At 57.9% G+C, this 26,480-nt stretch overlaps 2 protein-coding genes across 2 annotated transcripts; both read right to left on the reverse strand.

Annotated features, from left to right (window-relative positions):
• Positions 1–290: 290 nt before the first annotated feature.
• RHOC (ras homolog family member C) lies at positions 291–8,471 on the reverse strand. Its single transcript, XM_058819602.1, has 6 exons — positions 8,353–8,471; positions 6,848–7,112; positions 2,003–2,160; positions 1,631–1,751; positions 1,211–1,341; positions 291–1,071 (listed from the first exon to the last, which is right to left on the reverse strand). Exons 2-6 carry the CDS (start codon positions 6,867–6,869, stop codon positions 898–900), a joined length of 606 nt encoding a protein of 201 aa, XP_058675585.1. The 5' UTR covers positions 6,870–7,112; positions 8,353–8,471; the 3' UTR covers positions 291–897.
• Positions 8,472–9,928: 1,457 nt separating this feature from the next.
• On the reverse strand, positions 9,929–19,289 carry PPM1J (protein phosphatase, Mg2+/Mn2+ dependent 1J). Its single transcript, XM_058819416.1, has 10 exons — positions 19,030–19,289; positions 17,638–17,764; positions 16,872–17,195; positions 16,345–16,457; positions 14,694–14,778; positions 12,395–12,513; positions 12,169–12,232; positions 11,894–12,001; positions 11,589–11,740; positions 9,929–11,341 (listed from the first exon to the last, which is right to left on the reverse strand). The coding sequence occupies exons 1-10, from the start codon at positions 19,287–19,289 to the stop codon at positions 11,194–11,196; spliced, it is 1,500 nt and encodes a 499-aa protein (XP_058675399.1). The 3' UTR covers positions 9,929–11,193.
• Between the last annotated feature and the right edge of the window lie 7,191 nt (positions 19,290–26,480).

Raw genomic sequence — 26,480 nt, forward strand, 5'->3', positions numbered from 1 at the left:
CTGTCCTGAGCTGCTCCAGAGGAAGGATGGCTCCAGCAGTGATGGCAGCGCCCATCACCCAGGGACTGGGTACAGCTGGGAAGCTCCTGCCTGGCCCTTCCCATGTAAACTGCTTCCTGGCTCTTTTGCAAGTACAGGGCAGTGAGCCCTGATCCTCCACCAGCAGTTAAAGCAACAGGGGCTGGGGCCAGGCAAGTCCCCACCCTGCAGCACACGGCCCTGAGCCTGGGCAGGAGCCTGGAGCACTGAGAGGCACAAAGGAGAGCCACAAGAACGCCACACAAGCCAAGTTGCAATTACTAAAATACCAGTTTGCATTTATTCTCCCAATTATGCAGTTGGTTTAGTGCTGCCAAGCCCGCGGCCGAGGCAGACTCGGAGGCGGCGGTGCCGGCAGAGCTGGGCACAGTCCCAGGAGGAGAGCTGAGCTGCTGGCAGCAGCTGGGCCCAGCTCTGCGCAGACAGGGCTGAAACTGCCCGGGCAGGTCTCTAACACGGCTGTGTGCTGCCTGCACGCCCAGCAGAGCAGCACAGCACACCACGGGCCTGGCACACCCCACACGTGAGCTGTGACCGGCACCTCCTGCTTCTGTGGCACCTGCCAGAGCTGGGGAAAGAGGGAACACCCCAGCAATGCCCGTGGGAAGGGCAAAACCAGGGAGCTCAGTACAGAACAGGGCGACACGGGGAGCAACACGAGCGCCGGCCCGCGGAGAGCAGCAGGTGCTGAAGGCACTGGCCCCTCGTGGCCCCGGAGTGTCACAGGGACCCCTGTGAGCGTGGGTGGCACTCTGGTGCCAAGGGTGCGGGGCAGGTGGTGGCACCACGAGGTGCGGCTGGGGCTGGGTGCCAGCAGTGCCCCGGCAGGGCAGGCAGTGCTGCTGCCAGCAGGGCTGCTCACAGCAGCGGGCAGCCTCGGCGCTTCTTGTTCTTGCGCACCTGCAGCCCAGCTCGGGTGGCCATCTCAAACACCTCCCGCACCCCCTCCTTTGTCTTGGCCGAGCACTCGAGGTAGCCAAAGGCGTTGATCCTGTTGGCCATGTCCCTTCCCTCCTCTGGCTTTACCGGCTCCTAGGAAGCAGTAAGAACAGGGTTTGGAAACACTGCCAGAACACAACAGCGACTGCCCTTGGGGCGTGCAGCCCTTCCAGCCACGATCTGGTGTGGGCAGAAGTGGTTTGCTGGCTGGGGGACCCGGGGCTGTCCCCACCTGCTTCATCTTGGCCAGCTCCCGCCGTGTGTGCTCGTCGTTGCGCAGGTCCTTCTTGTTCCCCACCAGGATGATGGGCACGTTGGGGCAGAAGTGCTTCACCTCCGGCGTCCACTTCTCAGGGATGTTCTCTACAACAGGCAGACGTGGAATCCTATGAGCGGAGGGGCTGCTGCCCCACAGCTTCCTGACAGAAACCAGCCCCAAGCTTTTCCCATTGGAGAAGGAAGAGCTCGCCCCACAGAACCCCCTCTCCCACCACCTCTGCCCAGTCTGCAGGCTGCCAGCATTTCCCTGCAGTGCACATAAGGCCGGGGGATGAAGGAAGGCTCTGGCATCCTCGAGGGGCAGCTTGGGCGCTTCCCAGGCCCCAGGGGGTTCAGTAGCAGCACCAAATCCTGTGGGACCCCCCGTCCGTACCGAGGCTATCGGGGCTGTCGATGGAGAAGCACATGAGGATGACGTCTGTGTCCGGGTACGAGAGGGGCCGCAGCCTGTCATAGTCCTCCTGTCCTGCCGTGTCCCACAGGGCCAGCTCAACCTGCAGGGGACAAGGACATGGCTCAGGGGCTCTGCAGGTCACGAGTCACAGATTTATCTTCCTCAGGTAGAGCTGTGCTCTTCCTCAAGCTGGGCCAGGCTCAGGGCGACCCAGAAATGCCGGAGCCATGGGCTCCTCTGTGCGCTGCAGGTGCATCCGAGCACACAGAGCAACCCCAGCAGCAGCACTGGGCAGTGGCACTGCCAGCAGGGTACACGGAGCCAGGGGACAGGAATGGCCACGGCCCTTACCTGCTTGCCATCCACCTCTATGTCAGCAATGTAGTTCTCAAACACCGTGGGCACGTAGACCTCGGGGAACTGGTCTTTGCTGAACACGATCAGCAGACACGTCTTCCCGCAGGCACCATCTCCCACGATCACCAGCTTCTTCCTGATGGCTGCCATCGCTGTGGGGACACGAGCAGGTGAGCAGGACAGAGCAGCACGGGCACTTCGTGCTCCTGGCCCCCAAACTCCTGTGCACAACAGCCTGGGAGATACAGGCACAAGCACCTGGGCACATCCCACTGTGAGTGACAGTGACTGACAGGACAGAGGGTCCCAGCGCTCTGCCAGACACCCCTCCAGCTCCACACACTCCACTCATGGGCACCACCAGAACTGGCCTGAGTGGAACCATCCACACCCAGCACTGCTGCTGTGGCTGACAGAGCCACCCCTGCTGTGGTCAGTGCTGGTGGCTGCACACAGGGACTTGTGGGAGGTGACGAACCACTCTGCCTTCCCCAGACATCCAACCCTCCCTGCGTTTGCTGTGCCACCACCCAGGCAACCAGGGTTTTAGACAATCTCAGAGTTCCATGCACATGCTGGGTTTATTTTAAATTATAAATTCTTCAGGGCAGAAACTGTGCTTCGGGTTTCACCCCAGCATGCTCACCAGACCCTAAATAACCTTATCAGCAGCTGGAACACACCAAGCCAAGCTCCTGGAGGTCTGGGCAAGCAGGACCTGTGTGCCTGGCACCCAGCACAGGCTGGCCCTGTCCCAGCCTGTCTGAAAAAGGAGCTTTTGCCATGGAACCAAGAGAGCCGAACTGGCACTGGCAGGGGGAGAGGCTGCCAGTCACCACTCAGCAAACAGAGCTGAAACCCCACACAAAGCAGGCAGCTTTGTGCCCCACGGGAAAAGGATGCAGTTCTGCAAGGAAAACTATGCCTTTGCATCCCTCACTTTCAAAAGGGGTTTACAGCTGAGCCTGAGAACCAGCCAGGACAATGCCACAAAATGCCTGGCACAGCATCTGAACAAGGCATGAGAAAATCAGCCATAGTGGGATCACACCCCTCCCAACCTTGTGACCAAAACCTCTTTTCCATCCCCAGATTCCCAGTCCAAAGAGCCTGTCCTACTCCTCACATGCCTTCAGCACATCACCAGCTCCCTGTCCCTGCAGAGATCCTGGGAATGACACAGGCTGACATGTCAGGGTTTAACCCCTGAAAATTCACACTGCCCTGGGGAAATTACAGGTGACCAAGAACCCTCTCCTGAAGGCAGGGATGTTCCGTGCTTTCCCCCTCAGCCCTGTCCCTCTCCAAACCCTCTGCCCAGGCAGCAGGGTGGGAAGGAGCCACTCATGCTGGGAGCCCGTGGGAAGGACACACACACAGCAATGCTGAGGCATTGAGCTGCAAGCCCTGGGAGTGGATCGGGCTGGATCACGCCAGCATCACCTTGGGAGGGCCAGAACATCACAAGCTTTCAAGCAGGGCTCTCACACTGAGCCTTACCAAAGGCCAGGAATCTGTCCCTGGCCCAGGGACCCCACCCTCACCCCGTGCCAACAGAAGAGGGAGGAAAAGGGTAAAGCAGGACTCTAGCTGCATCACAATTAGCTGCAAGGAAAGGATTAGGAAATGAGCCTGAAGGGCTGCCTGGCATTCCAAAGGCAGGCTGCAGACCTGCTTGTCTCATCCGTGTGCGTGGCAGGTCACCCCTGTCACACAAACCCGGGGAACCACCCCAGTTTCACAGCTCACACTGCCCAATGGTTCGGGCAAAAGAGAGACAGTTTTCACCCATCCCAGACCAGACCCTGCTGTAGCCATGGATCTTTGTAGGTTCCAAGCATTTTGGCTCACAAGCTGAGGCAGGAATGGGTCATGGCTGCTGAGTGCTCTGGAGCTGCTAATAAAAATAGAAAGCTGGCACTTGTAAGGTGAGAAGAGTGAGAATCAAGGGCTGCATCTGGGAGATGGGACATTCCTCAGCTGGGGTCTTTGGTGTCAGGCACACATCCCAGTGGAGCAGCATGTCTACAGGAAGGTGAGCACATTTGTGCAACACTGAAGTCAGAGAAAAAAATTAAAAGGTGCTCCAAAGGGTCCCTTTTAGGAACCAGGGGCACTTTTAGGGAGTCAAGTGCTGAGAATAGGGGGGGAACAGCTCCTGTCCCTATTCCTCATGCCCTGCTGCTCCAGCCTGCCCAGCTGGGCCAGGCAAACCCACAGTCCCACGGAATCATAAAGGCCCAAAGATGTGCAAGTCCAACCCTTGTTGCAAACCATCCTTCTTGTCTGACCAAAGGCTCGTCCTCTCTCCAGTAGCATGTCCACAGCACAGAAAACAGAGAGCTCAGGGAGAAAAAAGCCTGTTTACTTGGACACAAAGCTTCTTTGCCCACAGCAAAACATGATATACTGCTTTGTGACTCCCTATCTCCCAGAGGAAAGGCAGTTTGGGCCGTGCCAGTATCTAACCCACAGCACAGGCAGCTGGCAGCATCTGCAGCATGAGGAGCAGGAGATGCCCAAGGACACAAACAGGCAGATGGACAGCAGGATGTGTCCGTGCCCAGTCTGCAGGCACTGGGCTGGAACCAAAGCCAGCCAGAGGGGCCCTGCTCCTGTCCCAGGGCTGCCCTGGGGTGGCCCTGCTCCTGCCCCAGGGCTGCCCTGAGAGGGGCCCTGCTCCTGCCCCCGTGCTGCCCTGAGAGGGGCCCTGCTCCTGCCCCAGGGCTGCCCTGAGAGGGGCCCTGCTCCTGCCCCAGGCTGAGCACTGTCCCCCGCCCAGGGCTCCTTCCCACGGCTCCAGCCCTGACCCGGCGCGGTGCCCAGTGGTGACTCAGAGGGCAGAGGCTGTCCCCACCCAAAATCTCAGCACAATTCATTCCATTACTCAGGAGAGCCATCCAGAAATAGCCCATTACTAATGCAGAGCTGATGTGCAGAGGCGAGCAGGGCAAGGAGGCTGAAGGGCTGTGAGCCTGAGGGGTCGGCTGGGTGCCCCAGTCCTGCCCTGGAGCCAGCAGCTGGCACAGCACCAGTACCAGATGCCAGCAGCTCTCTGTTCCAGGAGAGATGATCTTCTTTGCCAGGGGATGCTCCTGTTGGTCAGCAGGATGAGGCTAGACCCTGGGGTGAGGACTCTGTTTGCACTGTTGCCAGATTATGAGCAGATAAAAAGAGTGGAAAACATGAAGACAACTTCATGAAGACAAACAGGACAATCCCAAGTACAAATGCAGAAGAATTAAGTGGGATCAGCCCTGAGAGGAAGGACTTGGGAGTGCTGGTGGATGAGAAGCTCAACCTGACGCAGCAAGGCCCCCGTGTGCAGGGCTGGTCCCCCAGCGTGGGCAGCAAGGCAGGGGGGAGCCAAGCCCCCCAAAACACAGCCAGCACTGCCCAACCACGCTGGCAACCCACACTGGCAGCTCCTGGGTGTGAGCAGCACCCGCAGGGCCCCGCTGGAGATGCCTCCTGCTCATCCATGGAGAAAACAAAAGGGAGCAGCAGCTGTGTGCCAGCATTTCCCACTGCCAAGCCCACAGGGCTCCCGCGCCCATCCCTGCACCTGCTGCGCAGCCAGGCTGGGCCCCCACGGGGACAGCAGTGGGTTTAATCTGTGCCACCACTGCCAGCACCAGCCCAATCCTGAGCAGGCATCTCCTTCAGCTCACCAAAAAGCTGCAACACGACCCCAGATAGCTCTGCTCTGCTTTCCAAGCCACTGCTCTAAAGGCATCACCATAAAATCAGCCAGGCTGCAGGGCAGCCCTTGTGTTGCTGGTCTCTCCCAGCTTTGTGCCTCAAAATGTGCAGTTCCTGCTGAGCAGGATATAGGGGATGCCCCTGGCAGCAGGATGTGTCCATCACCAAGTGTCTGCTAAGGGGACCCAGGAATAGCAGAGAAAGATGTGAATGCTTTGAAGGGCTCCTACCAGGGACAGAAATCTTTCAATGAACCTCCTGGGCCAGACTCGACTTCCTAGAGGTAACAGAGGGGTTTTGTTCTAAAGCAGAAATTGCCAAGCAGTGCTGAGGGCCCCGCCCTGGCCAGACCGGTCACACCAGGGATCACAGCCCTGGCCAGAGGCACAGCTCTGAATTCTGGGCAGGGCTGGGGGGAGAGAGCCGTGCTGGGAGCAGCCCCTTGGCAGGGACACCCCACAGGATACCCCCAGGGCTGCGGGGCAGCTCCACTGCAGAAATGCTTTTAGCAGCTTGGACTCACTGGTACAATGATAAAACAAGTAAACTTCCCAATTAAAGCCCCACAGGAATGCCCACCGTGGGGAATTTCATTTGCTGAGACACCTAAGCCATGGCCAAGGTAGTACAGGACAAGGGTCCCAGCCACTGCTGCAAGCACCAGAGGGACTCTTACTACAGAATCATGCAATCATTAAGGTTGAAAGGCAGAAAAAATTTCCAAAAGGGGCTGGAAGCAAACAGAGATGCTAAGGAGAAGTGCAATGGGCAGGGCAGAGCGTGGGCTACTGGATATAGACCTGCTGTAGATATAGACCTGCTATATCCAAACAAGTGATTGTCAAAACAGGAGCTCAGCCCAGCGCTCAAGTTTAGACCTCACCCGTTTTTTTGGACATATTCTTTGGGCACAGCCAGGCAGGCTGGGCTTAACACACACTCCAGTGGCAAAGGGCAACTGCCCAGACCCAGACCCGGAGCAGAGTGACCAGGCTGGCTCGCTTTCATTGCTAAATCCCACAAAAAACATCCACAAGCAAAACAGAGAAAGGAACTTGGAATAGCAGAATTTGAAAGCCTAAACAAAGTTCAAACCACAAGTGTTTGAACACTGAGAAAAAAGCTGCCTGCCCTTACCTCCTTTTCCAAAGGACATCATGCCATGTTCTTATTTTACCTCCTGCAGCAGTGACAGCCTTCCCAGCCTCACGGTAGCCGAGTGTCTTGCTGAAAGCTCCAAATGACACGGCACAATCTCAGCAGATGCCTGTGCTTGGGCAACGCCTGCCTGCCCCAGCGCCGATCAGGATTTGCTAACACAACTCCTTCTTTTCATGTCAGCGCACCTCTCCCGTGCAAACGGCAAGGTGGGAGCTGAGCCTGGGTAAACGCTCCTGAGAACCTGTTGGAAGACAGGGACTTGGCTTATTTTCCACTTATACATTTACCCAGAGAAGCTGTAGCTGTCAGGAATCTGGATGCAAGGAAAAATGCACAAAATCCTATGCAGTCTCTACCTGAGCTGAGGAGGAGCAGGAGCTGGACATAAACTGAAACTGTTTGGACACCAAAAGCACTTGGCAAAATAGAGACAAAATGCAACTGGTCCCCATGACACAGAGCCAGGCAATCGTCCAGCTCCAGTCTCCAGCTTCCCCTGGAGCCCTTTCCCAGGGATGTCAGCCTGGGGGGCTCAGCCAGGCCCCTGCTGCCACTTCCCCAGGAGGATGCAGCCCAGGCATCACACAGGGATCCACTCCCACTCTCCTGGGCTGGGTTTGGGTCCCAGCCCCTCATGCAGATGCAGCCCAGGGATCCTGTTCTGTTCTCCCGGGGCTGTGAGAGGCTGGGCTGGGTTTAGGGAGGCTGGCGGCCACTGAGAGGCTTGGCTGCCAGACTGCTAGCACTGGAAAAGGCCACGCAGTCATGCTTTTGGAATGCTCCCCTGCTCCTAAGACATTACACAATTATTTCCCCTCCCCACAAACCCCCCTAATATAAATGTTTAAGAATGAGCTCAGCAGTAAGGAAAGGGAACTTTTTTCCCTCTTTCTGAAGAAAACACAGAATGGCCACTGCATGGGCAAGGCTGTACATGGGGACACTGCTGGAGTGGGGTTGTGGGGACGGATGTGGGATGGGGCAGCAGCCCCCAGGCTCTCACCCCAGGTCAGACACTGCCTGGGAGACAGCTGCAAGTTGGGACCCGCAGCCCAAGGCCACCCTCAAGGAATGACAACGCGCCCTGACTGAGGCACAGCTGACCCATCCCTCGCCACACCCAGGGACCCCCGCCCCACCCTGGGCACACCCACCCCACCCTGTCCCGCCGCACCCCAGCCAGCGCCCTGCCGGGCCCACCTCTGAGCCCACACCTCACCAGAATCGGTAACCCCGCATCCCACCGGTAACCCCAGATCTCAATCCCTCCAAACCCCACGAGTACACCCTGATCCCAGCTCCCCCAAGCCCGCCGGTCCGCACAAAGCCCTGTTTCTGCAGACTCCGCCAGTAACTCAGACCCCATCACAAGCGGTAACCCAGACCTCCGTTCCGCCAGAGCCCCGCTCCGGCCCCACTCCTTACCGGCACCCCCACGGCACCAGCGTCCCCCTCCCCGCTCGGCTCCCCCAGACCCGCACCTCTCTCCGCCGCTGCCCCGTCCCGCTCCGGCCCCGGCTCCGTCCCCGCGCGGCTCCGGGCACCGCCCCGGCCGGGGCCGCCCGCCGAGGGCGGAGCGGGGCCGTGCCGAGCCGAGCGGGGCCGTGCCGTCCCTTGATGGGCTGTGCCGAGCCGCGATGGGCCGTGCCGTGATGGGCTGTGCCGAGCCGAGCGGGGCCGTGCCGTGATGGGCCGTGCCGTGATGGGCTGTGCCGAGCCGAGCGGTGCTGAGCCGACCCGAGCCGAGCCCTTTCCAGCACTGCCCCTGCCCGGCTCCGGGACCCGGAGCCCGCCGGTGTTCCCCCCGCCCCGAGCGCGTTTTACCGGTTCGGGTTCCCCAGGCCGAGCGGGGAGGGGGCGGCCCCAGCTGCCGGAGGGGCTGAGCTGCTGCCCTCGACCCCCCGTGCCAGGTGAGGCCGGCAGCAGAGCCCGCTGCCCACCGCGACAGACACAGGTGGCGAGGGACACGCCTTGTGCCCAGGGTCCCCTCCCGGGGCACCGGCAGAGCGGGGCTGTGCCCGGCTGTGCCCGCACGAGGGTGACCCCGGTGTGCCCCGGCTCCCCGTGCCCACCGCGGGACCCCAGGCGGCTGCTGCCCCCGACATCCAGCTGCAGGGCACGGCTCCCGTCCCTCCGCCAGGGAAAGGCAGCCCCAGGAGCCTGGCCCGGACCCAGGCTCATAAACCGCTGCTATTTTAAGGACTTGCAGACTATTTTTCTTTATTTATCAAGCCCCAGGCCAGGAGTTGGTTCCAAAGGAAATGTTTCCTTAGTAAAAAAGGGAACCACAGAGGAAGCTTTAAATGCAGCAGCCACTGCCTCCCAGTCTTATCCAACAGCCGGGCAGTGACCTGGAAAAGCAGAGCCAGTTCTCAGCCACCAGCATGCAAAGGAATGTGCCGGGGGAGCAGGGCTGGGCAAGCAGTGTGAAGGGAGCATCAGGAGCATCAGGGGTGCCCGTCAGAGGGACGTGGGGATGTTTCCAGCAGGCAGCCCGCCCTCGGGGCAGAGGCAGCTGCTGCTCGAACTCCCGGGGAGGGACAGTGACATTCCTCAGCCTGCCCCACTGCCTCCCCCGCAGCCAGGACAGCCATCGGCCTTTTCTCCCTCCCATTCCGCGTGTGGTGCTCCTGTTCCCGCAGGACTGGCCATCCTGCTGCCTCCCAGCAGACCCAGGGCTCCGGGTCCCCTGGGCCCCGCGCTGACACTGGCAGAGCACCAGTGCCTCCCGCTGCCCGCTGGATGGACGCTGCACGGGCTCTGAGCAGCGCCAGGGGCAGATGGACAGCGCACACATGGCTCTGCCTGTTTGCCTGCCTACATACATTAATCAGAGCTAATTGGCTTTTCGGTAAGTCGTCTTTGCGGGAGCTCTGCAAAGAAAGACTTTGAAGTAGGACTGCGAGTGGCAAAATCTTTATTTAAACACACAGTGCTACACAAGGACAGGCTCCCGGCCCCAGCACCACTCCCTGCAGCATGGGTGCCAACAGGCCCATATCTCGTGTGTAACTTTCACTTTCCGTTGTGTGCACCCAGTTTATTTACATCTCGCTGGTTACAGGACACAAACAACATTCACTAGAGGTGACACTTGACAAGAGCTGGCTGCACCCAGTGACAGGATGGCGCCACGGAGCCTTTCCCAAGCAAGGGACCATGGCCCAGCTCTCCCCATCCCCACAGGGCCAGGATGGAACAATCCCTCACAGTTCAGGACTCTGCAGAGGTCTGGGAAATGGATGCTCCAGGTTAGAGATGTGTGTGATGCAAAAATCCGGTGCAGACATCAACTGCTCAGCTCCCCTCTGCACCAGTTCTGAGACCATTAAGGAAGACATGGGAGCTGTCTTTCCCTGCCCTGGTCACACCAAGCTGCTTTTACTGTGGGTTCCCAGCCCGGGGCTAAGCAGATCCAGTGCAGTTAAGCTGTTAAGCTCACCTGAATAGGGCTGCTCTGTGTGAGGCTGCTAACTCAGAACCACTCCAAAATATACACATACATTCATAGGCTCCCCACACCACGAAAGGATTCAGACATTTTCCAGCTCAGCTCTGCAGGTAATAAATAATTGGCTCCAGAAGCACCGCAGTGACCCAAGCCAAGAGAGGATGGGGTAGAACCTGTGGCACAGCCAGTGCTGGTGCAATCCCTGCTCAGGGCTCTGAGTGCACAGCAGAGCTTGGTCCCTGCTCCAGTCTCCCTGTCTGGATACTGAGGCAAAGTCCATGACAGAGTGAAGGTGTGAGGGGCTGAAAATTGGGAATACAAGGCTGGGATGGCCATTGTGGGGCCACAACTGGACTTGTGCCAGGCTTAGCACTGCCCAGCTGCCTTTACTCCCAGTCACATCCCACCTGAGCCCCAGCTCCCACCTGCAGCAGCAGCTTCAGTGTCACTGGCCAGAGCATCCCAGGGCAGGAGACAGGGGGTGACTGCAGCAGGTATGAGTGCCCCAGCAGGCCCATGGCTCTCACACAGGGCTGCAGCCAGCGCAGCCATGGCAAGAGGGAAAGGACATGCTGAGGAGCCAAGGAGCCTTCAGGCATTTCACAGCATTGAGAAAGTAGCAGCATAAAAACACCCCTCAACCCCAGTGTTCACACTCTATCCAAGGCCTCTCCACCTGGGACTGGGATGCAAGCACATGGAGGGGGATGCTCTGGACAGGAGCACAGACTGAGGCTCCGGGTTTCTTGCTCTTCTTGCGGCTGGCTCAAAAACAAGTGCTCAGGGGAGGTGTGGCCCTGAGGCAGCCTCAGTGTCCCACTGCACCGTGTCTCCATGCAGGCAAGGTGAGCTGCCCCAGGCTCACTCAGCATCACGTGTAGTTGCCGGGGCCACCCAGGGGGATCACAAAAACAGAGATGTCATCACCAGAGCCCAGCTTGTCATTGGCCAGGCGCCAGCCACGCTCCTTCAGCACCCCCCGTGAGCGCACCACCAGCTCCTGGGCCACCATGGTGTACCTGGAGGCACAGCAGAGCACGGCTCAGCACTGACCCCTGACGCAGCATCCTGGCAAGGAGGGACAAGCCAGAGCTGCAGGAAGGGGTGCCATGGAGAGATGCAGGCTCAGATATGCACATCCAGGGGAGCAATGCACTCCGTGGAGCCCAGAGGGATGCGTGGCCGCAGCACTGCTCCGAGGAGCCAGGCCAAGGGGAGGTGGTGGAGTGCACGGCGTGCCCGGCCCCCTGCCCACCTGCAGCTCACCTGCACGGGTCGTTGGGCTCATAGCTGGTCAGCACCTCCATCACCACAGCAGCCACCTCCTCGTCGTTGGTGACATCCCAGAGCCCGTCGGTGCCCAGCACCAGGACATCGTCAGGGCAGTGCTCGTACTGCGTGAGGTCATAAACCCTGACCTGGCAGGGACAGGGCAAGGCACGAGGGTGAGAGGCAGAGGGGCAGAGGGGGCTCCTGCTGCCCTGGGCCAGATCTCGTGGATCTGGGCCTGCCACGGGGCTCTGGCCATTGAAGGGGCCCCTGGGTGGGAAGCTGCTGACAGCCAGGCTTACCTCTGGGAAGCAGGACAGGAAAGGCTTGATGTGGATGTTGGAGCTGAACACCTTGAGGTCGTGGTCTCCCAGGCCTCTCGTGACCCCAATCGTGGCCATCATCCGAGCCTGCAGAAGGGTGGAATCAAAAGAGAACTTTAGGCAGCTTTATTTCCAGTTACATTCCCAGCGGAGAATTGATGATGACAGCACTACCAAAAATGGGCTGAAATCCCCCAAAACAGTGAGAGCAGGCAGCAAACAACCCCTGCCAAGCTTCTGCCACAGTACTTTACCTTTTTGCCTTCCCCAAAGATAAGTGGAAACTTCAGGTCATCCTCTTCTATCTTTTTGTAAGCCCTGGTTAAAATAAGCCAGAGATGAGGTGTCAGCAGGTGAAGCTTCCAGCACCTCCTCTGACCACCTGGCACCTGGGTGCCCAGTGTAGCAGAACCCCCTGCCCATGGGATGCCAGAGATGAGCAGCCACCACAGCAGGACCCCAGTGCCACTTGGGGGTTACCAGCCATTCATGTTCTGGTCCCTGTAGAGCATCTTCTTCCCCAGCTCCTTGGGCTGGATCCTGCGGGGGAACTCCAGGTGGGTGAACTCCTTCCCCAGCAGCTCGGGCCTCAGCAGTGCCTGCAGGAAGGAGTGTTGGCTCAGCCACAGGGCTGGGAGAGCAGGAGCTGCAGATCCAGCCCAGAGCGGATCAGGAGCTGCGGATCCAGCCCTGCCCAGAGCGGATCTGTGGATCCAGCCCTGCCCAGAGCGGATCTGTGGATCCAGCCCTGCCCAGATCAGGAGCTGTGGATCCAGCCCTGCCCAGATCAGATCTGTGGATCCAGCCCTGCCCAGATCAGGAGCTGTGGATCCAGCCCTGCCCAGATCAGGAGCTGTGGATCCAGCCCTGCCCAGATCAGATCTGTGGATCCAGCCCTGCCCAGATCAGGAGCTGTGGATCCAGCCCTGCCCAGATCAGGAGCTGTGGATCCAGCCCTGCCCAGATCAGATCTGTGGATCCAGCCCTGCCCAGATCAGGATCTGTGGATCCAGCCCTGCTCAGATCAGATCTGTGGATCCAGCCCTGCCCAGATCAGATCTGTGGATCCAGCCCTGCCCAGATCAGGAGCTGTGGATCCAGCCCTGCCCAGATCAGGATCTGTGGATCCAGCCCTGCCCAGATCAGATCTGGGGATCCAGCCCTGCCCAGAGCAGATCTGTGGATCCAGCCCTGCTCAGATCAGATCTGTGGATCCAGCCCTGCCCAGATCAGATCTGGGGATCCAGCCCTGCCCAGATCAGGATCTGTGGATCCAGCCCTGCACAGAGCAGATCTGTGGATCCAGCCCTGCCCAGAGCAGATCTGTGGATCCAGCCCTGCACAGAGCGGATCTGCAGATCCAGCCCTGCCCAGATCAGGATCTGCAGATCCAGCCCTGCCCAGATCAGGATCTGTGGATCCAGCCCTGCCCAGATCAGGAGCTGTGGATCCAGCCCTGCCCAGAGCAGATCTGTGGATCCAGCCCTGCACAGAGCGGATCTGCGGATCCAGCCCTGCCCAGATCAGGAGCTGTGGATCCAGCCCTGCACAGAGCAGGATCCACCATCCTCTGGGACTTTGGCTACAACATCCCATGGTGGGATAACCTCAGCTGCTCTGGAGCCACTTGAATGGGTGCTGGTAAAGCAGCTTCAAACCACCCACCTGTGCTAAGCCAGAGGGGAAACTGGAGCTGAGGACAGCCATGCCAGCACTCAGCAAGAGGGTGAAGCTTTTGCACAGAGTTTGGGGAAAGAATGGCCTCCAAAGGGGATCAAACAATCAAGCCCCAGCAAATTCCAGGAGAAGCTGGAATTTGCCCAGAAGGAGTCATAGCTGCAAAGCTCCCAGGATCCCAGGGTCAGTGCAGGGCATGGCACTCACCCCAGGAAAAGAATGATGGGTCTTTTCTGAAACAGAGTCCCAGCTGTGACCATGACAAGGGACAAGCAGCAGCACAGAGCCCTGCCCAGGGCAGCCCCAAGCCCTCATGGAGCAGGGAGTGCTGGAAAATGCTGAAGGGGAAAGAAAAGCAGGACGAGAAGAGGAGATCCCTTGGGAAGATGGGATGGCAGGGGGTGGGGGCAGAGGCATGGAGACCCCCAGCCCGCTCTGGGGGAGCCCTGACTGCAGCCTCAGCATCACGTGGCAGAGCAGCCTGTGCCTGTCCCCAGGCTGTGCCCTGCCCCTCCAGCCAGCTGGGGAGGATTCTGATCACAGCAGTTCCCTCCTCTCGGTCATTCAAAAATAGATTCCAGAAAAAACGCCTCAGTGTTTTTCCAAGTACATTGCAAGCCAGGAAATTTCATCCAGCAAGACCTTCTCCAACACAAACTGCTCCTCCCCTGTGCTGCCCTCAGAGAGGTCTTTATAACCTTAAAGAGTCTCCCTGGGTGGCACCAAGGGGTTCATCCAGGAGAGGGACGGGGAGCTTTCAGGGCCAAGGACAGAAACCTTGGCACACATCAGCTGTGACTCTCCAGGGAGCAGCCAGGGAAGAAAGTAGGACTGGGCAGGAGCACTGCAGCTCCTCTGACACAGCAAACCAGGGCTCTGCCAGCCACAAGATGCCCCCATGCCAGCTCCCTGCATCCCAGGGCCTCTTCCCGTCCCAGGAAGCAGCCTGGGATGGACAAGTGCCAGCAGCAGGTCCCCGCCATGGGGCTGCCCTCGGGTGCAGACCCCACCATGGCAGCAGTCCAGCAGGCAGCACAGGGGACTGCGCAGAGGCCAGGAGGTGTTTCAGCAGGAATGAGGTTAGAAGAAAGGTCCTTCTTACTAAAAACTGCAGCCTCTGCCTCTCTGTCTCTGGAGTAAACTCCCTGGACATTGGAATGATTTCCCCATTACGGATGATAATGGCCCTGCAATGAAACATGGGAGGATGAGATTAGACAGAAGGAGACTTGGCTGAGGAGCTGAGCCTGGCTCTCCAGGGCTGATTCCCAGGATGGTGCAACCCCTTCCCCTCTGCTGCCGCCCTTTCCCAGCCTGAGGTGGGGGCTGCTTCCTGGGTTCACTGCTGTCCCTGGGCAGGGCATGGCATCTCTGCCTCCTGTGCACGGAGGAAGGGGAAATGGGAGAGAAACATGGGGCAGAGGGGAATGAAGCAGACCAAATCCAAGGACAGAATATGGTTAGAAAAGGAGCAGCACGAAGGCTGCCTTCAGAGGGGAGCTGCACACAGCAGGGGCAGAAATTGCCTGCAGCAGGAGAGGTACACGTGCCCATCCCACACCAGCACTGCCACTTGCTGCTGAGTCTGCTCTTACAGCTTGATGTCTCAACAAAACATAAATGTCTGATTATGAGGTGTTTCTGGATGTCATGGTAGGCCCAAGGATCCCCAACACTGATCTGGTGGCTGTGAGTCTCCTGCAATGCTGCAGGGCCGGGCTGGGCTCAGCTCTGGCCGTGTCTGACGCCTGGGAAGGCAGCACAGGCTGTTCCCCAGAGGCACAGCCACAGCCTCAGCACCCTGTGCATGCTGACATCCTGCATGGCTGGTGCCTGGCTGCTGCTGCCACGGAGCGGGACCTGCACCCAGAACGAGGGCTCTCCTCCTCCTCTGTCCCAGAGCTGGAAGCACATCCAGCCTCAGAAAATTGACCAGAGCCTGTATTTGCTGGGCTGGCATTGCTGAGGACAAGGTAACCTGCAGTAAATACCCAGAGCAACTGTAGCTGCCCCATTCTTGGAAACGTTCAAGGCCAGGTCAGACAGGGCTTGGGACAAGCTGCTCTAGGGGGAGGTGTCTGAAATGGCAGCGGATGCAACAAGATGAGCTTTAAGGTCCTTTCCTACCCAAACCATTCTCTGATCCAATGATAAATACAGGACAGGTCAAACCAGTTTCACCTGCAGTGTCACCTTTAGTGTCAGGTGGACCTTTTGCCATTGCTTGGGGCTGTGGGCACACTCAGGGGCAGTTAGAGTAGCCCTCCCTGGAAATACACACAGCAATTAAAGTGCTTGGGCTCCAAGCTCCCACTGCACACAGATTTGTGTCCTGCTCCTGAAATAGGTCATTGGTATGAAGTGTACTCTAAAATGACTTCTTGCACATTTTTGAAAGATTTGCTGAGTGCAATTTTCACTCTCCAAGCTGCAGCCCAGGCCAGTGCCAGCAGCAGGGGCCAGGGTGCCCAGAGCCATCTGGGTAGCAGAGAAGATGTTGTTAGGAAAGAAGGGAGCACATCCCAGATTTTGGGAGGCAATTCTACAACCCTGTCTGTGTACCTGGCAAGCACAGAGATCACAGCAGAGCACATTGTCCCCGGGGCATGGAGCGGGCAGGGGATGACCCTGCCCAGTTGTGCCACCTCCACCCTCCCCTGGACAGGGATGGAGCTGGGTGTTCCTCACCAGCATCCCTCCGGCACCACCCCGCCCTCCTGGGCAGAGCTGGGGGCTGCCCTGCGGGGCTGTACCTGCTGTCACCAGCGTTGGCCACGTAGAACTTGCCCATGAGGTAGATGGCAGCCAGGGCACAGCAGCCCCCAGGCAGGTGCTGGGACGCCCGCTCCCGCTCGATCTGCTCGTCCTGGGGAGACAGACAGGGTAGGGGCAGCCCCAGAGAGCACCTGATACCACAGTTCCAGCCAGGGCACCTTTCGCCACAGTGCCACGGAGTGGCTGCAGGGCTTGTGGGGCTTGTGGGGCAGCCAGGGATGTGGCTTCACTGGGGCAGGGAACAGCAAGACAGGAGGGGAGCAGCTGGGCCTCCTGGGACAAAGTGCAGGGGAGCCTTCTGCACCACAGAGCCCAAAGCCTCTGCATTCTGAAAGCTCAAAATGCAGAGCAGCACAGAGCCCTCTCTGAGACCACCATGCTTGGAGCCCTCCCTGCAGTCCCCAGAGCTGCCTTTTACCAGTGGGGTCAAGCTGATGCAGACAAGACAGCAAAGAGGGGCTCTCAGGGGGTGCTCTGGATGATCCCACAGGCAGAGGATCCTCACCATGTGCTTGAAGGCATTCTCAATGGCACCGATCACCAGGCTCTCATGGGACACTGCTTTCTCCAGGTGAAACCGTGGCACAGCATCGTTGGGGACCTCCCCACGGTCCTCTACATAGGACATCTGGTTTGGGTCTGCAGAACCAGTCTGTGTGTCATGTGGGAGGCAGATGGGAGGTGGGGAGGGGTCCTGCAGGATCTCCACGAGCTCCCGGAGCTGCTCACAGATGTGCAGGTGGAGCCTCTCGGATGCCATGACAGCAGCACCGCTGCCTGCATGGCCATCAAACAATGCCCAGTAGTGGAAATAAAAACCTTTCCTGCCCTGCAGGGAGAGGAGGGAAAGCTAAATGAGCCTGCAAGGAAGCAGATGGCACGGGGAACTGAGAGCAGCTGGCCACCAGCTGAGGACAGTGACACGAGTCTCACGGGTCTCAGGGCAGGCAGGAGCAGTGTGGGCAGCTGACCAAGGGCGCCTGGACACAGCTGAGCCCTGGCTGGAGCCCAGCCCTGCATCAGATGCCTTGTGCCTCGGAGGCAGCACGGTGCCAGCACAGCAGCCACCTCTGCAGCCCACCAGGGCACGGGGGCCACGGCTCTGCCTGGGCCAGCCCTGGTGAAGCCCCACGGGGATGGAGCATGGGAGGAGAAGGGCCACGAACCAAGGGAACCCCCAGTGTGCACACATGGCCACGTGCCCCATCTCATGCCCTGCTGCTGGGCACCTTTCCTGTCGTGGCCCTGCTTGTGAAGCACCAGGGTCTCACCCCATCCAGCTCCCTGCTGCCTTCCCTGGCCGACAGGCAGCCCCTCGGCCTGGGCCTCTGCTCCACAAACACCACCTCACAGCAGGCCTGGTCCTCATTGTGCTGGCTCTTCCCTGCGTTTATCACCCTGCCAGGAGGAAAAAAGGTGTAAAGACCCTTTCTTTCACATCCTGCTCCAGCAAATGCCATCCCCCAGCACCTCTTACCCCCAACCCTCCACTCATGTCCCCGTGCCCCCAGAGATGCAGGGATGCCCTGCACAGGTGCTCCTGTCCTGTCCCAGGTGTCTCAGACCAGTTGTGTGGGCTGACCTGGGGCCAGGAGCAGCACTGAGTCCCACCCACAGCTGGGTCCAGAGGGGAGCAGTTGCCCACACACCTACCAGGGGAGGTGACCAGAAACAAACTGGGTTTGCTGAAGGTCCCTGGACTGCCCCAGGCAGAATAGCTGCCTCAAAGCCCGTACCAGCCTCAGATATACACCCCTGGGACACACAGAGAGAATCACAGCCTCGCCCATGTCCCATCACCTCTTAGGGGGAGCAGGGGGCTCAGGGAAGGACGGGAGAAGGTGATGGTGATGAAACCAGCAGAACTTTTGCAAAAAGATTCACAGTGACTTTTCCCAGCCTGAGTTGACACAGCAGATTTCAGGTCTAGATTGCAGAACCTGCTCACAGGAAGAAGATGTAAACACAGCAGGGTGATTTTTCTTCAGGAGACTTCCCAAGTGGTTTGCAGAAAGAACTCTTGGGACACCAAAAAAGAGACTTTTTCACTCTGGGTGCTCCTACCCCACTATCTCCAAGGGAAAATCAATATCCCATAAAGCTCTCTAGGATTTCAGGAAGATCAGCTTGAGGATGGAATTGCGGGAGTGGGCTGACAGCAATAAGCAGCAAAAGCCTTCAAAGTCTGACCTTCCCCCTTAGTTAGGGCTAAAACTCGCAGTTTTCAGTGAGTGAAAGAAGTGACAGACAGGTGAAAGAAGAAGACAGTCAGGTCCTTGAAGGGGAAGTCTCAAGGAGTCTCACTCCCAAGAAATCCCCAGCTCCCTGCTCCCCACGAGTCCTGCCAGAGGCGCCGCAGCTTCCTCGCCCTCAGTACCCGTCGGTGACAGCGGGTGTTGTGCAGAAAGAGCAGAAAACAAAACGGGCAGAAGAACCTAAACCCCTCGGGGACCGGTGAGAGCGCAGCTCCGGGCGGACGCGCTCCCATCAGGGCACCCCCAGCGCCCGCTCCTCGCTGCTGCCGCTGCCGCTGCTGCTGCTGAAGAGGGAGAGCCGCAGCTCACCGCCCGCCGCGACCCACTTTCGCGCCCGAGCTTCCGTGCCGAGCGGGGCCATCCCTCCCGCCCTCCCGGGCCGCGCACGCCGCTCCCGGCCCCGCTCACTCTGCGTATCCCGTGCTCCAGGGCAGCCGCCGGCGCCCGTCGCGGGGGCTCTGCACCGCCCGCCCCGTGTGGTCGTCGGCGCGGCGCAGCTCCTCGGGAGTCAGCTGCAGGAAGGCCGGCCGGCAGAACGCGGCTGGCGGCGGCGATCCGCGCCCGGCCCCGGCCCCGCCGCCCCGGCCTTCTGCGGGGGGCTGCGCGCCCGGCCCCGCGCCCAGCCCCGCCGCCAGCTGCGCCACGGCAGCGCGCACCCGCAGCAGCATCCCGCGCCGGGCCGAGCGGAGCCGAGCCCCGAGCCGGGCGGAGCGGAGCCGAGCGGAGCCGGGCCGGGCCGAGCCGAGCCGAGCCGGGCGGAGCGGAGCCGAGCCGAGCCGAGCCGAGCCGAGCCCGCCGCCCCGCCCCGCCTCCCCCCCGCCGCGGCACGGGGGGGGAAGCAGGCGCGGCAGCTCAGCCGCAGCGGGTACGCGCATCTCCCGCAGCCGGCGGGGAACGAGCCCTCCCGGGTAATGAACCCCGCCGTTATCCCGCAGCCCGGTGGAGGTGGAGGTGGAGGTCGAGCTCTCCCGGCGAGGGACCGGCACCCAGCCGGGAGCCCCGGGGACACGAGCCATCCCGGCCAGGAACTGCTCTGGGAAAGTCTTTTCCCGGCTGGAGGTGGGGCTGCGCGGGGACGGGCTGGCCATGGCCACGCGCTCTGCCCACAGGTGAGTTTCCTAACTGGATCGTCCCGAGATTCCAGCAGAGCCACCTATTCCGGGACAACATTGCCGTCCAGCGGCAGGCGCTCTGTCCCCCCTGTCGGGCTCCTCAGCCCACGCGCGGCCGTCCCGGGCTATTAATAACCCGCAGCCCACGGAGCAGCAGGGACGCGCCGTGAGAGCGCTGAGAGCTGAACCTCTCCCTCCCTTTCACCCAGGATGCTGCGCTCCAGCGTGAGCAGGATGCGGATTTAGCTGATGCAGAACAACATACCCTCCCTGGCTGGGAGGGGAAGAGTCGCCAGCTTAAACACCATCGCTCGCACAGCCTGACCTTAGCACCTGCCTGCCTCCTCTGACAGCAAAAAAAAAAAAAAAAAAAGATTAAAAAAAATGCTTGCCTACTGTAAAGGAAAATTGAGGCTGTTTCTTAAAATTCGTGTGCCCCAGTGCCTCAGTTTCACAGAGGAACCACTGATTCCTGTCAGCACGGGGCTTTTGCATTGTAAGTTACAAACAGAAGCAGCACTGAGAAGCCCTCCAGGCTTTAGTCATCTTCTACCAGAGATCTTCAAACTGTACCAGATTATTAGGATCACCGTACAGAAGTGACTCAGTGGTACCTGCATTTCCACCTTCTAATCCCAAGATTTAAGGTCTTCAGTACACTTTATAGCTCTTTCAGTACCCTTCAGTGGGTACTGGTTTAGTGGGCAGCATCCCTGCCCACGGTGGGGGTTGGAACTACGTTATCTTTAAGGTCCCTTCTGGGGGGGTTAAGGACCCTTCTGGATCTTTACGGTCCCTTCCAAACCAACCCTTCCAGCCTGAAGCCAACACCCCTCTAGCTCCTCTCCAGCATTCATGGCTCCTCTCCTCAGCTCCTGATGCCTTCCCCTCACAGCATCCCTGTCCAGCTGCTGGTCATGCGTGGGGTGCTCTTAGATATTCTGAGTGCAAAATCACCGTGTTATTAAGGCTGAAAATCACTGGATTCTCCAGGGAATGTGTCTCCCCGCTGTGGGACTGCCAATCTGCCCCGTACTGCTGAGTCACCAGGATGCTTTCCTTGGAAAGAATGAATTGGCAGTTTCCAGACTCACTTCTGTGACCCTGCTCGGTATTTGTTGTTTCCGTTATGTTGAGCACAGCATGGAAAGAATGGTCTGACAAATAAACACGTTTCTGCAGGAATGCTCCCTGAAACAATGCCATGTTAAAGACTGTTTTCCAAGAAAGAGGGCTCCATTTCCCCCTATTCATCCTGCCAGACAGATCCATGTAAAGTTTTCTCCTTATCTGCAGGCTGATGTTCCTCTTCACAAGGTTGCCTGGCACAAGGCCTGGGGATGCAGATGTTGTAGACTGAGTCAGACTAATGCCAATAAACAGCCACTTCAGGTGCCAGCAGCTCTGCCCTTCGCTCTCCCCATCCCTCTGGGGGTCCTGCCTGGGATGTTCATGCTTTCCTGTCTCCCCATCTCACCCAAAGCTACCCCTGAGCATGGTCAGATCCTCGCCTTCCCTGGACACAGCTTCAGGTGGAGCACTCCAGCATGCTGCCATGATAAACAGTGATTTAAAAATCAGTAACACGGGAATTGGTCTTAAATTATGCTATTTTAGTTAATTTCTCATGTAACTGCTTAGCATCAAAAAAGCCTTTCTAAGTTTCCTCTTTCATCTATGCTGCTGAGCCCCAGAGGAGGTAGGATGGAGCTAGAGATATTTCTTTGTGAAAGAATGACATGTTGGTTGCATTTAAGCCAGAACAGAAGTAAATTAAACATCTAGATCATAAAAGTACCAGAGGATGTTTTAAAACAGGTTCTTTGCAGCACTGCATTAGTTGACTGTAGAGCCTTACTGTGTAATGAGTAATATATTAATTTATAATTAGCATAGTACAGTGAAGCTCAGCAAATAGCTCTGTGCACTCTGGATAATTCATCAACAGAAGAAGTGGTTCTTAATGGTTTCCAAGGTTTGTATGTCCCCTGTAATTGGGAAGTTCAGCATTTTTTGTTATTTCTTTGAAGGGATAATTTGATTGCAAGCACACACCTTTATTCCCTGTCTGTTTCTGCTGGAGTGCAGAGAAGCCTTTGGAGCGTTGCTGCTCTGGGTATCTCTGTGACCTCTCTGCAGGTGAGCACATCACTGTTTTGCAGAGCAGATGACCTGGATTTGGTGCAGATTCTCAGAGGGTTTTACCCTTTCCCTGCTGCAAAGGGGAGGGGGGAAGGGGGCACATTAACCTCCTTGGGTCACTTGGCTTTTCCCCCTCTGCAGCTTCAAAATCTTCCATACAATTTTCATATCTCTCAAGGGATCTTCATTCACAATTCTGCTCTCAAAGTCTTCAGGAGCCTCCTGGTCTCATTTAATATTACCTGACAGTAGAAATACAGAAGACGAAGAATAAATGTATTACAGTAACACTCACTGGAATTTACGGAGCCTTTGGGGAACTTACTTTTTAATTTGGATGCTCAGACCCACATTCCAGAGGATGCAGGGAGCAGGACCTCTGCCTGCTTTTGCAGCAGTGCCCAGAGATCCTATGCCTGGATTGCTGTTTTGGCAGGCTGGGAATCTGCACTGAAATCCCCTGTTGTCAGCAAAACCTTTTAAAAGGGGAACAAAATCCTCAGATGTTGGTACTTGGTACTGAGACAGCCTGGAGGCACTGGGGCCTCATCAGATGAAGGAAATAAATAAACTTAAACTGAATTAAGATCATAATTCAGTGATCCACTGAAAACAGGGTGTGATAAATCTTCCCCAGGAATAAAATGTCAGGAGTTCTGCTTTTTCCAGCTTTAATAAAATAATTTCTACCCTTCTGCCTATTATCAACTGCAGATAAGGTGATTGCACTGAGCATTAGAAGCCTTCTAACACGTGCATCTGCCTTTGCATGACCATTTGCCCCTAACCCTTCTTGTAGCCCAAGCCCCAATCCATGTGTTTTCATCCTGAAAAAGAAAAAATGCTGGTTGCTCACCTGAAAGGTACAGAAGGATTCCAGGCATGGGACAAATTTCTTACATGGGAGCAGGATTTTTCACTAAGGATACATCAGGAAGTGTTGCTAGGGTTTTCTTGGGCAGTTCCTTTCCAAACTTGGCTTGTTATGGATACTGGAAACTTGGGTGCCCTCATCCAGTGCTGCTGGACACTCAATAAGAAGTCAGGATGATGATGATAAGGAATTTCTATGTTCACTTCCAGCTGAATTTAAATTAAACCAGTTTTACTGAAGTCTTAATTCCTCCACTGCATTTAAATGCTGTGATCTGGAAAGCGACAAGTTTATATTTCTGTATCATACATCAATAAGAGCTAGAGTTTTTTACACTTCCTTATTAAATAATCTGGCCTAATTTAATTGGAATTTGGCTGGTGTGGAAAATAGCTCTGATTTAATTTGCTCTTGATTGTTCCACTAAAACTTTGTGATCTGAAAGTAGTGTGTTTGTATTTACTTATCGCAGCACTAGAGACCTGCATTGGCAGGCTCTCGATCAAATTACCTGATGAATATAAACAGCAGATTTAATTTAGTTTCATATTGATTTTTGTCATTATTATTAAAACCCTCTGATCTGAAGAATGAGATGCTTGTATTTCCTTAATATCTTATTACTGGGGTTCGGGTTAATCTTGTAGAGCTTTTCCTTTTTCTTTTGAGTAACCAAGTCTAACTAATTGGAATTTAACATATGGCAATTTTGACTCTATAAAGGGGGAAAAGGAACTCAGTTTCCTAGGGCAAAATAGCAAAGTAACCTAATCTTGTCAGGGGCTGGGGTACTCTCCCCTGGATACCTGTGTGCACTTTGGGGGTCGTGGGCGCCCCAGGAGCTGGTGGGTCCCCTCAGGACCTCTGCCTTGCCCTCTGTCTGGTGCCCTGAGGAGCTGCCAGTGGTGCCCACGGGGCACTGGGCAGGGACGCGCCGCAGTGCCCTTTCCAAGGCTGGCTTCTGGCCAAGGGAGGGGGCGTGCACAAAGGCTTTGGGATCCCATGGAAGGCAAATGGCTGGGGGATTTGCAAACTGCCCACGTGTGAGTTGTCTGAAGAGCTGCTGCGCACCTCTAACTCAGCTTGGCCTTGGAAATGACTCCACGCTTCCAGCTGAGTGTGGGGTGGAAGGTCCAGGTGTAAGCAGTGAGCTGTCTTCAGACACCAAAGGCTTTCATCGATGTGCAAATAGCTTTGAGCAAAGCAACAAAAATGAGTGCCTGGAACTTCAGCCTCTCATCTCAGCTGTGCTGAGGTTGCAGGTCTAACTCTTGGCAGCAACTGTGAAAATTCAACCTTTGCCCTTGCTGTTTGTTGGTGCTTTAAAGCCTGTTGCCGCCTGTTGCGAGAGCAGCCATGCAAGCTGTGCCCTGGGGGCACCAGGAGAGAGTTTCTGGACAAACGTGGAGCTGCCCTGGGAAAGAACTGGCCCAGGCTGGTGTTGTGGTCCCCGGTGTTGGAATCCCCTGTGTCAGGGACAGTCTCCTGCAGAGCCCGATCCAGGCTGGTGATGTTATTTCAGTTCCAGGAAAGCTGAGTTCTGGTGGTTTGACACCAAAGACAGGCTCACATTTTGAGGAGAAGAGGGCTGCAGGAGTGAGTCCATCTGTCTGTCTGTCTATTCCCACACCATCTAGCACCCCTCTGTGCTCGCGGATCCATCACACCTTTTTTTGGCAGGGAAAATTAGTTTTTGGGTAAATTAGCTCTGATCAGGCTCATCTTTTGAGAAGGAGAATGCCAGGGCCAGTCATCAGGCTGTCTGTCTCTCCATCTGTCCATCCCTGGACCGTTCCCTATCCCTCGGAACTCACGGGGGCCATCACCCCCCGCTTTGTTTTTTTGGGGGGAATGGAAAGGGGTTGTGTGTGTAAATAATTTTTCCCGTTAATTCTCTCTGCTGTTCCTCCTCCCTGACAGCCTTGACGGGCGCCGGGGCTGACCGGGGCGGGGCAGCGCCCTGGCGGGCGGGGGCGGCGGCGAGCGGCTCGGTGCACAGCCGGTGCCGGTGCCGGTGCCGGTGCCAGCCCGGGATCGCGGGCCGGTCCCCGGGCAGCGGCAGCAGCAGCAGGCGGCGCTGCGCCCCTTCCCGCCGGCACCGGCTCCGCCGGGCTCCGCTCGGCTCCGCGCCCGCCGCCCCCGCCCAGCCCCGCGCCGCCGCCGCCGCCGCCGCCCGGCGATGCCCGCGGCCCCCGGCGGCTGCGGCCCGCGGAGGCGGCGCTGACCCGGCGGAGCGGAGCGGCCCCCGGCCATGGGCAGCGTCGGCCCCCGCCCGCCCCGAGGCCACCGGCAGGTACGTGCGGAAAGTTTGGCGGGGGGAACGAGACGGCGGCCCCGGGGCCGCTCCCGCCGCGGTGCCTAGCGCCGCTCCGAGGGGACGCTGAGTCCCGCCGGGGCCGGGGAGCCGCCGGGATCGGCGTGCCGCTGGCACCGGGATGCCGGTCCAGGGCTCCGCCGTGGGGTCCGGCGCTCGCGGCTCCGCCCGGCCGCCGTGCGTCGCTGCCCGGTCCCCGCGTGTCCCGGTCCCCCGCCGGGGCTCCCCGGGGCCGGAGCGGGGCTCGGGAGGGCCCTGCAGTGAGTTTAACGGGGCCGGTTCTGCCCTGCGCCCCGTTACCGGTGGTTCCGACAGCAGCGGCGGCCGCGGTCCCTGCGGGCTGAGGGGGATTCGGAGCCGGCGGGGCCCGGTCCGGCCCCAGCTCGGGGAGTGGGCTCGTCACGGAGGCTGTTTTGCCAGAGCTGTGAAGCTACCCGCCTTTCAGGGAGGCAAAGCGCTGCCGGAGAGATCCCAGATTCTGCGGCCAAGGATGCTCCGTTGCTCTGGAAGGGCAGCGGCACTGAGAGCCAGCTGCCTCGTGGGGTGCCTCGAGGGGCACAGGATGGCTCAGATGGCCCCACCACCACGAGCAGAGGCTCAAGGGCTCGCAGGAGAGCATGAGCTGCACCAGTCCCATTCTGGAGTCGGGAGTTTGTCCATGCTGTGGGTGCCAAGGCAGGGAAGCAGCGATCTCCTCCTCCTGCTCATCAGCCATCCCTTTTGCTGCAGAGGGCTTGGGGGGCTGCTCATTCGCCTCATTAGCACCGTGGGGCACTGGACCCTGGCTGGAGGGGCACAGTTCCACATGGGGCTTTAACGGAGGAGGAGGAAAACGTCCATAGCTCCTGTGACAGGCAGAGTGGTTGTTGTCTGCGAGGGCAGCAGGGAGCTGTTCCTGTGGTGTGTCTGTGCTGGAGAACCTCGATGAAGCTCCCATGTGGATGATGGCCCATGCCCACATGTGCCTACAGGGAGGGACGTGGGCCCTCACAGAGGAACCATCAACTCCTGACACTCTGGTTACAACTGAGATTGACAGTCCGAGAGACTGGGGAATTTGACAGTTCTTTCAGGTCCCAGCTCAGACCCGAAAGGCAAAAGCAGCTAAAAAATGTTAGTGAAAAAATCCACAAAATTCCAAACAGCACATAACAGAATGGAGAATACCAAGATCTTCAATCAAAATTAAATGTTTTGACATGCCAGAGCACCACTCTTCATTTCGCTGACATTCCAGGCTGAAAAATCTCAAGTCAGACCAAACATTTGTAGTTGTAATCTCACGACACTGGAGGTTGATAACTGTCAAAACAGCAATTCCTGCGGAGCTGTGTTTTCTAATGGGAGTTTGGGCATGAGTGGGAGCTCTGAGTGCCTGTGCCGGCATGGAGCACTGGGATGCACCATGTCCTCCTGC

The sequence above is a fragment of the Ammospiza caudacuta genome, chromosome 24, assembly GCF_027887145.1.
Source record: "Ammospiza caudacuta isolate bAmmCau1 chromosome 24, bAmmCau1.pri, whole genome shotgun sequence".
Classification (NCBI taxonomy): domain Eukaryota; kingdom Metazoa; phylum Chordata; class Aves; order Passeriformes; family Passerellidae; genus Ammospiza; species Ammospiza caudacuta.